Here is a 10,476-nt window from a genome sequence, read left to right on the forward strand (position 1 = left end):
CAAATCACGTTCCGAGGCTCCATTCAAGTCAATGTGGCCACAAAAAAAAGGAACACATACGGAAATGCATCCGTATGTCTTCCGTATCTGTTCCGTTTTTGCTGAGCCATCTATTGAAAATGTTTTGCCCAGCCCAATTTTTTCTATGTAATTACTGTATACTGTATATGCCATATGGAAAAACGGAACGGAAACGGAAACACAACGGAAACAAAAAACGGAACAACGGTTCAGTGAAAAACGGACCGCAAAAAACTATAAAAGCCATACGTTCGTGTGAACTAGGCATGTCCCTTGTTTCTTTCCTGATCTGTTCCGTTTTTTGCGGAACAGACCTGGACCAGATCTGGACCCATTCATTTTCAATGGGTCCTGAAAAAAATCGGACAGCACAATGTCTGATTTTTTTTCAGGACCCATTGAAAATGAATGGGTACAGATCTGTTCCGCAAAAAACGGAACAGATCAGGAAAGAAACAACGGACGTGTGAATGGACCCTTACTGTTCTGCCGCCCTCGACTGCAGGGTGGCCACGTTGTAGTCACTATATGAACGCGCCATGCGGTCACACCCTTAGGCCTCCTGCACACGACAGTTTTTTTTCCCCGTTTACTGGCCGTTTTTTGCATTCCGTATACGGTCCGTATACGGAATGATTCATTTCAATGGTTCTGCAAAAAAAAAACGGAATGTACTCCGTATGCATTCTGTTTCTATATTTCCGTTTTTCCGTTCCGTTTAAAGATAGAACATGTCCTATTATTGCCCGCAAATCACGTTCCGTGGCTCCATTCAAGTCAATTGGTCCGCAAAAAAACGGAACACATATGGAAATGCATCCGTATGTCTTCCGTTTCCGTTCCGCTTTTTTGCAGAACCATCTATTGAAAATGTTATGCCCAGCCCAATTTTATCTATGTAATTACAGTATACTGTATATGCCATACGGAAAAACGGAACAGAAACGGAAACACAACGGAAACAAAAAATGGAACAACGGATCCGTGAAAAACGGACCGCAGAAAACACTGAAAAAGCCATACGGTCGTGTGCAGGAGGCCTTAGGACAGGGCTATTAGGGGAAAGTAGCATTCGCATGAATTTTCATTTTGGATAATCTGTCCAATCATCAGTCCATACGCCCCTATACGGCTGTGTGCGCGAGCATTTTACCTGATTGGATTCAGCCTGGGAATCACCTCTGGTGATAATCGCTGGAAGGAAATGGCCCCAAGCTAAAATTTACATTACCCACAGACATTCTCATTGATACCCCTGAGACTCTATTGTGGAGATGTGCTCAGCCTTGTCATGCATCAGACTGCAGTCGGTGTTGTTCGGGGATCCTTCACACCTTCAGAACCTTTCCATTTGCATTTACACCCTCTTTTATCTAAGTCTTTTGAACGGCATATGTTTAGCATTTACATTTGAGAAGTAGTAATGCTTTTCCTGTGCCTTGTAAAGTTTTTACTGGACCCCCACCGTTCAGAGAGAGAGACGCCACCCCAGGTAGAGGAAGAGGGGCATGTCGAGGAATTTGAATAAAAAATCCCATAATGTTTGTTAATACATCCCACTGGACCTTATGTCCAGACATCCCACTGGACCTTATGAGTGCAGACATAAAAAGTGGAGATATTGCCCATACCAACCAATCAGATCACTGCCGCGCCGCTCCTGAGCAAGAAACATTACAATCTGATTGGTGGCACTACGGTCCCTTCATTGCGGATCTGTTGGCTGTCTGTGTACTTCTCTTTTGTACCACTGTGAGGCACTATATTCAACCCTAGAGGAATGTGTGACAAATAAAAGCACATGGCATAGGGGCCCGTAGCACCCCAATATTTTTCGGTCCATTCTGTGTGGATTGTTTTCAGTAGAAAGAGCTCCGTATTTCTGATTCCCTGCATAGCAAGGCGCTATCTCAGCTGTGGATATTTTTTGCGCAAATCTCATTTTGGGGCAAAAAAATTGCACCTTTTTGACAAGGCACTTGTTACAAAGTGGAAGGGGCAGGGCCTAAATGTACCGACATAATAATTTAGATCAGAAAACTGCAGTAAATTATACCGGAATTCTACAGTAGCCCATAAGCTGGAGTGGATTTTAGTTTGCGGACACGTACAAAACAAAAGAAGCAACAAAAATTTCTTAAGAGGGGTGTGACACTTAATACACAGCATCTTACCCCACTGGGCTTTTTACTAAGACAGACATCTGAAATGCCATGCTAAATCTGCCTCAAAGAGTCAAAAGATAACAATTGTCTGCTTCTCTCCACCACCAGGGGGAGCTAACCGTTATCATGTTATTATTGAGTTCAATGTATAAACAAAAGCTCCATCTAGTGGTGGCTGTATATATATATATATATATGAATTCTACTACTCAGGAGTGAACATTTATACCGTCATTACAGATCAAGAAGTAAAATGCGATGGTCAGGGAATGTCAATGTGTTCTTTTAATATTTCTAGTAACATATAATAATAATAATAATGCATAAATACTCTTTTTTTTCTCGTTATATAAAGCGATAACTTAAAATATAATCGGACTGGTTGTACAAAAATAAATAGGTATATGATGTGTCATTAAAGGATCCCTTCATGGAAGGAGCTGAAGCAAATACTTATGAAGTATACTGTGTATATAGATATATACACACGCACGCACGCACTCACTCACTCACCGAAGTCATATTCTCCAACCTGACACAGATAACTGACACATGCAGGTTGGCCAACAGCTGCGGATGGACCTGCTATCCCCAGGACTGTCTACCAAATATATTTCCATATCTGGAATATGGAGCATATATACCTTTTTTTATGTTATATCTCTTTGTATGTACAATCTTAAACTCTATACTGGCCTTAAATTTAGAGCCCCACCCTCCCCCGCCCCATTATCTATATGCCTGGTTTCCTTGGAAGAGATTATTTGGAACCAGATGTTAAAGCCCTGAAGGGTGAGCGTTCACATCTGGTGCTCAGCTCTTTGAAGGAAATGCTGCTTTAATACACAAGTGATACTAATACTTAAAGTAAGTCTTATTATTTCAGTTCATTAGGAAAACCTGTGTATTATAATGGGATGACAACCCCCCCTACTGTAGAGTATGACATTTCTGTGACCACCTAAGGTTTTCTATGGTCATATGACCTTTTGATGAGCTATCATACTCCTTTACAGTAGGGATTACAAGGTTACCAAACGTGTATTCTAATTTAAAAAAAAATTCTTGGTCCACCTAATCTGCAAGTCTCACGTCAATGAGAATATGGCTTTGTTACTCTAGAAAAATATACTGTGATGCGATAGCAGCCATAATGAATTCTACTAAACATTTCCAGCTCCCAATCTTGCCCTTCTTAAATGAGGTAGGTTAACCCTAACCAAGGGCAAAATCCCAAAACATCTGAAGGCCCCTTACGAAAAATGTCTTACATAGGCTCATAATCTTTAAGGAGCCCAAGTAGTTTTAATACATACTATGGTCGCCATCTATTGTTTAGACCTTACTGGTAACAGACTCCAAAAAGTTTTAAAACAAACCCATAATGTCCCCAAGGGCCCTAAATTGGAGGATGTAGAAACAGTAATATGCCCTTCTTTCAAACCTACGTTAACATATTCAACCTGATGGTCCAACCCAACCAGAAGATATTTGCACTGTTCCTGCTCAATAACTTTCCATCCTATGGTTTGTGCAATGGACAAACACGTTCTACCTGACCTTCCACTTACAGCATGATGATTTTTTTTTTTTAAGAAGAACCTAGTAATATTCTTGGCCAGACGCTGTTTAACTGCATATGGAAACAGTACAAAAGTCTATTAAATGTTTGGGCTTCTTTGAAGGGTCGCAGTTGTCTTGAGGCAAGTTGCTGCCCTCATAAGACACGCACTTCAAGAGTCTTTTTCTAAAACCCTTCCCACAGGTCTTAGAACATGAGGACCAATCCCCCAACTGCCATTGGGGACAGGGAATGTCTGCACATGACCGGATATCGTCTGGCTTCAGCTCATTAGGGCAGTCTTTTGAAGGATGACCCCTTAAGTCTTTGCACTCTACAGATCTCCTTTGCCATCCTAATCCACAAGTCTTTGAGCATTCACCCCATTCTCCGATAACCCACTCGGAGAGAATTGTTTCCTGTATAGCATTGAAGGACTCTTTCTTCTTATTCAAAGGCTTTTCTGGTTGAGCTGGTTTCTTGACAAAATAAATGTACTTGATTTTCAGTCTTTGTGAATCTCCCACGGTGAGGACCTGTACAGTGATGGGTTCCCTCAGTGGCTTAAAGCTGCGGATTCTTTCTAGTGACGCTGTAGAACCGCTGTATGTCAAAAAGTTGCCATTGTAGGAAATGTCTTGTTCCAACGTGGATAATGTATAGTCACCATTGAGGATATAGGTGCCATCAGCTGCCTTTATAGCTAAGTAGCTGCCATCATGCATGGAACTCCTGCTGTTGCGTTGCTTGATTTCAATGTTTGTTGCACCAGCAGGGATGGTGACAACATCATGATACCCAGGTCTATAGGGGAAAAAAAGAATGCATATAACATAACATTAAATTCTGCAAACACTTGGAGATTGGGAAGTACTTTAATAAGTAACTGATTAAAATGGACTTTAGTCCTATGAGTTAAACTGTGAGTGTGTAAAATATCTAACTCTAGACCCTATGACAGAAGTGATAAAGCGACATTCAACTACTGTATCATATATGATCCTGCTGATTTTCATGTATCTAATGGAAGATCAGGCAAAAACTTAATCCTGAACATACCTTGCTTTAGTAAATGTCCCAGATACTTTCTTGCAGGTGGATCCATTTCCTCCACAGACTCCACATTTGTCGTACTTCTTGTTGGAACCTATTACACGATCACAGCCAGCCTTGATACATTGGCCTTGGATGCATACGGAGGTTGAGTCGGGACTACATGGAGTACCATCAGCTACCTGCATATGACAAAGGAAAGAAAACAGATTAATCCCAAATATCTGGCACATATAGTCTGAACTACTTTGACCTTTCTGATCTAATGTGATTAGGGTGCTAGATTATTCACATAACATGTCCCAGAACCTCTTGAGATGCCTTCAGATTGTCTTAGGAGGTCTTAATATTGTTTACTAATATTGTGTCTGTGCACAGATGTGCCATAACCTTGGAAATCCAATGGGTGCTGTTGTTAGATAGTGGTAACAGGACTTTTTCTCTAGAGTTTACAGGTCAATGTCTAGTCCTGTTCCATAATAATAATGCCCTGCACTATTCATTAACTCATTAACATGACTCTATGAACATACCCTGGGGCTCAGCACAAAGAAGAATCCAGTGCCCTTTGCTCGGCACACAAGCTTGCAACGATCTTTTGGACGGACTCCTGCAAATTTTGGTGTCCATTCAACATTGGGCCCACTTCCAGGTGTCTTGGAGATGTCATTATGGGCTTCACATTGTTCTTCTCTGAATGTCTTGCCTAAGAATAATAAAAGGAGATGTTTAGACCTTGAGTACATTGTTTTCATAGTATGCTATAGTCAGTAGTTGGACAATTTTTTCAGTCCACTCACCATTATTTTCAGGGCAGTCTTGGACGTTGCATGAACGATACTGAACCCTTTTGCCTTCACAGTACTTTCCACCATCTTTTGGCACTGGATTGTCACATTCCCGAACGGAGTACTGGACTCCACCACCACAAGTTCTAGAGCACTCTCCCCAGTGACCCCAGGCTCCCCAGCCACCATGTACAGGAGTCTGTAATAACACAAACAAAGAACATTAGTAACTAGTATCTCTGCATACCAAGAAACTATCAGAAGTCTAGCACGATAATGAATATTGGTTGATTTGTTCAGGCCAGAAATGGACAAAACCTAAGCCTAATGATGAGTATACAATATATGTTCTGTTATCTATACTTCAGTACAATAACTAGTTAACTACATGGAAGGAGCACATGAAGAAACACAACTGTACCTCATAGTGTTTCTTGTCTGTCATCTCGGTGCACTTGCCCTTTAAACACCACTTCCCTTCTCCACAACTGGTTCCATCAGCCCAAGGGAAGTGTTTAGTTTGGCAGACAAGTAGTCCTCCAGAGACTCCGGTGCACCATAAGGTCGTACACGTGCTGGCGGCATCTGGACAATGTCTGGATTCCTCTCCAAATGTAAATTCGCACTGCTTATTGGCATCATACAGCATTCCAGGGAGATCTGATGGAAGTTGGATGGGTCTGCTAGGCTTGTCCAATAAGCACTCCCCTAATTAAGCAATAGAAAAATATTTGAGCACAATGTTTGTTGGAGAACTTGTTCTCAAAAACTGTGATATCAGTTTTGACTACATGGCTAGTATGCTTTATTACACAGTGAACAAGATGGATGCTACAAAACGGTCAAGACCTACTGGTGACTTCTTGAAAAAGATACTATAATGGACACTGACCCCCAACAAACCAAAATATACAACCAGCAGACCCGAAACATCTAATAAGTAAGGCTTGAAAAACTTACCATGCCCATTATCCAAAAAGGACGTGATCATGTAGGCGCTACAAGGAGACCATGGTTCATGTCTATCCAGATTGGAGAGCATAGACGCCATCATATGGGAATCCTTATTCTCATTGTTGTAACCAGCGCACTGTTTGGCATCATCATGTGGCATATTAAACACATGACCTGGAAACATAAATTTTTTGGGTTACAAAAATATTCAAGAGACTTTTTCCAGAACTCATTTTACAAAATATTCATCTCTAAACTCAACAATGCACTTGAGGAAAGTCTTCCCTTCTTATATGGCCAATGTCAAGACTGCAAACATGATCATCCCAAGTGCTTCCTCACCATAAACATTTTAGCACTTGAGGACATGTCCTTCTGTTTTCCAGGCGTAAAATCTCAAACCTGTCCTTCTGGTGTCTCCAAACAAACATTAAGCTAAGCATTTCCTTCCTGAATTGTTTATATAAGGCCTAAGCTATATCCCAGTCTTATAGTAAAGCCACGTCTTAAGACACTCACCTAGTTCATGGGCTGTAGTGAAAGCTGCTTGCAACCCGTCATCTTCGATGATAGAGCAACTGCGACTTGGGTCACAAACGGTACCAACGTCGGCCATCCCAAGGGTATCACATGTCTGAGCTCCACAAAGATCCTTAAGACAACAAAATAGCAGTTTCAGTATTAATTAAATCAAGGACAAAAGTTTGGCAGTAAATGTTTAACTTTGGATTCATGCCCTGGCTGAAGAGCTCATAAACATTTGAGAGCACAGGAGTTTTTTTTCCCCTTCCTCTTAGTTTACAGGTTCATTTATTTTTAGCCTAGTTTTGACCATGTTACCTAATTTAATATATACAGGATTATAATCTTATTTAAAAATTTTGGGGAAGATTAGGCTCAAAGTCAATTACCTGTCTTGTAAATAGAATTGCAGTATCATAGTGTTCCGCGTGGCGGTCACTGGGTGGGTTATGCTGTTTCTGCCAGCTGCAGAAGTTTCTCAAGGTCAGGGCAGCATTGGATGTCACCTCGGGTCCCTTCTGCTCATCATAGATGACCAGGATCTTCACAACCACCAGGCTGATTGAGTTTCGGATGCTGGGATGCTTGTAAAGCTTAGCGGCGACTGACATTAGGGTTAGGAGATAGTGCTTTAAACTGCTCCCGTGAAATTCTGCCATAGATTGGTCAGCCACAATCATGGTCTCCAGATAACGGGGGCTGGAGACGAACCTCTTTTTCCGTGAATTTCCCGATCCTGAAAAAAAAAAGAAGAGTTAAAATTAACCGAGGCTGCAACATTTGGAAATCCTTCATAAATGCTGAATCTACCAATTTCTGGGCTTTTCACCTACATTGTCTGTTGTCTATGACTCACTTGTAAGAAGCGTTTGGCCAGCTAGAGAAGATCTGAGTCACCTTCCACCTTTTTTTTTTTTAGCATGGAAGGAGTTGATGTAAGATCATTCACTTCCACATGTAATCACAGAATCCTACTGGCAACTCCTGCCAAACGGCTGACTGCTTCTCTGACCCTGAAACCACAGCACCTTTCGAAGACACTGTACCCTTGTCCTGACTTTCAGCTTCGGAATTAACACTTTCTGTCTCAGCTCTACCCAACCCATACATGACAAACCCAATGCCCCCCTAGGCTGTGATTAGCTTGCATTATGTTTCCGTTGTTATCGCAATTACCTGCACTTTTATGAATAGAAATTTGGGTTTTACAAGCCTTGTATAACATGGTGCAAAAAGACGTGAAGGTATAATTTACATCTAAGTAGAACTGTGCTGGCATGTCCAATTTTTTACAATGATGTAATTTCAAACTACACATTTTTTTAACCCCCTTCCAACCCCAAGCTCCTGGAGAATCATGCCACCCGGCAACTGAGGAGTGAGGACACAGCCCTGTAACTTGACTGGCATGACTCCAGGGCAAAGTGCCCTACTGTTTCATTGACCTGAGCAGACCCAACCAAGGAAACATGTGCAGTTTTCATTTTTAATTTCACATCTAGTGATGGAAGAAAGTTTTAAGCAAAAAAGTTTTTTAAGCATTTAAATAGTTTGAAATTTTTTCTTTCATAAATGCAAGTATAAAAGCAGCAAGAAAATGAACTCGACCATACCTTGCGGAGACATAGGTTGCCTGGGCTGGGGCTCCTCTGAATCCAGCTGCTGCTGGGAGATGTCAGTCACGCCACACTTTGCCTTTACACGACTCCTCTTGCTCAGCAAATGCAGAACCATGGTGTTGGAAGAAGCAATCGTCAGGGTGTGATTACTGGGCTGGATGAAGTATTCTTCCCCTCGGTGATAAAATGCTCCTCTGATCCCTGCACAGAGACTCAGAGCTGCACTGCTAGATGGCTCCCCATTGACAGTACCAGAATAAAAGCAGTCAGCCAGGTTAGTAAGAGGTTCTGCAGGGTCTTCTCCAGTAGACTTAGGTTTACCCACATATTGCAGACTAAAGTCCTTTGCAAGGAAGCTTGGGTCAGGCTCTAACTCCAAGTTGAGGGCTTCTCCAAATGCAACCAGTTGGTAAATCACCTTGCCATCCTTGGCTGGACCTTGGTCATTATCTAGCCTGACAGGGACCACCAGTTCTTCTTCCATGGAGACACTTAGGACAATCCGGGCATAGATCAAAGCTGCCATGCAGGGCAGCAGATACTGCACACACCTCATCCTGGGCACTGGAAGGAGGTGATAACGACACACAGTGGCGCAAAGGTTCTCAGTGCGTAATTGCGCGCAGGCTTGAATGCAACAGAGAAGTTCTGCTTTGGGGTCTGAGGCTGGAGATGGCTTGCTAGACTCTTTGAGTGCCTTGCACAGATTGTGTGCTCAGCTAGGAACCGGCAACTAGCAAGCTTGCACTGATTGACTCTGGATCATGACTGCAGGAGCCTGACACCCTGTGCTGGAATTTATGGGGCTTGTCCTGTGAGCCCTCCCCTTAAGTCTTTGAAGTGATGTGATCTCATTTCGTGCGTAGTCCTGGAGGAACAAAACCCTTCCTTATGCTGGAACCTGGCCAATGTCATCAATCATGGGGATGGAAGGGGGGGGGGGGGGGGATAAAGCAGCTGGCTTAGAAATTTGCAGCAGGAGCACGTCTTTTGTCAGTGACATGGACTCAAACTTTGCAGCATGTGCCACCTTAAGGCAATTACTGCTGACTGCTAATTAATATTATGTCCCACGAATGCCCTCAAGAATGCTGACCAGTGTCTGAAGAGTTAATGGGCGACCATCATGGGGATGAATAGTTCTCAGCTTAGTGGATTTTCATTATAATTCATTAACCCTTTGCGTTTAATTATGGGCGAAAATGCCTTTGCGTGCACGATCCGTTAGCGGAGTTAATTATTAGCGTGGAAGGAAAAGTTTTACTTGGCAGCCCCAGAGACTAACTAGGTCTCTTCATGTCATAATGTGCATATATGGATGTAGCAGAGCTGAATGGGTCATGTCATAACTTTTTTTGTATCCTATGCAAATGAATATCCATACGCTGCTGTCTCCCCCCTCCCCTATGCATCTGCCTTATTGAAAACCACCGATAATGCGTTGTGACGTCACAGTGACTGGTGCCAAGTGACAAACTCAGTCCTGCTGTTTCTGCACCGTCAGGACAACTGATGTAGAGCTGCAAATCACAGACTGTACAGTTCTTGCAAGGGCTTCCGCTGGCATCGGCTTGATAGCCACATGCTGGCAACCTGATGCATGCGCTGTCGCGCAGCGAGCCCTGCCTGATGTAATAGCGCTTTCCCCGCCCGCCACATACTATTCAGGTCCGGTTACTAATGTGACACACAGTCCGCCGCTGCACTCTGTTTTTCACATTGCCAGAAAACCCTAAAAAAATAAATAAAAATGGTAATAGCTTCGGGATAATATTAAAAGTCAACATGTTATA

The 10,476-nt window shown here is 42.5% G+C and overlaps 1 protein-coding gene across 1 annotated transcript; it reads right to left on the reverse strand.

Annotated features, from left to right (window-relative positions):
• Positions 1–2,448: 2,448 nt before the first annotated feature.
• On the reverse strand, positions 2,449–9,466 carry ADAMTS1 (ADAM metallopeptidase with thrombospondin type 1 motif 1). Its single transcript, XM_044284353.1, has 9 exons — positions 8,678–9,466; positions 7,454–7,800; positions 7,062–7,194; positions 6,549–6,716; positions 6,010–6,296; positions 5,601–5,787; positions 5,334–5,506; positions 4,807–4,982; positions 2,449–4,551 (listed from the first exon to the last, which is right to left on the reverse strand). Exons 1-9 carry the CDS (start codon positions 9,237–9,239, stop codon positions 3,816–3,818), a joined length of 2,769 nt encoding a protein of 922 aa, XP_044140288.1. The 5' UTR covers positions 9,240–9,466; the 3' UTR covers positions 2,449–3,815.
• Positions 9,467–10,476: the final 1,010 nt, after the last annotated feature.

This window comes from Bufo gargarizans, chromosome 3 (genome assembly GCF_014858855.1).
Source record: "Bufo gargarizans isolate SCDJY-AF-19 chromosome 3, ASM1485885v1, whole genome shotgun sequence".
In the NCBI taxonomy this organism is placed as follows: domain Eukaryota; kingdom Metazoa; phylum Chordata; class Amphibia; order Anura; family Bufonidae; genus Bufo; species Bufo gargarizans.

What these genes read in the sequence shown, in the direction of transcription:
- ADAMTS1 (XM_044284353.1), bottom strand. Translation starts at nt 9,239, where the DNA reads ATGAGGTGTGTGCAGTATCTGCTGCCCTGCATGGCAGCTTTGATCTAT. An exon ending in CAGACAAGAAACACTATGAG is followed by an intron (nt 5,788 to 6,009) that starts GTACAGTTGTGT and finishes GTGTTATTACAG; the next exon opens with ACTCCTGTACATGGTGGCTG. An exon ending in AGACTGCCCTGAAAATAATG is followed by an intron (nt 5,507 to 5,600) that starts GTGAGTGGACTG and finishes TATTATTCTTAG; the next exon opens with GCAAGACATTCAGAGAAGAA.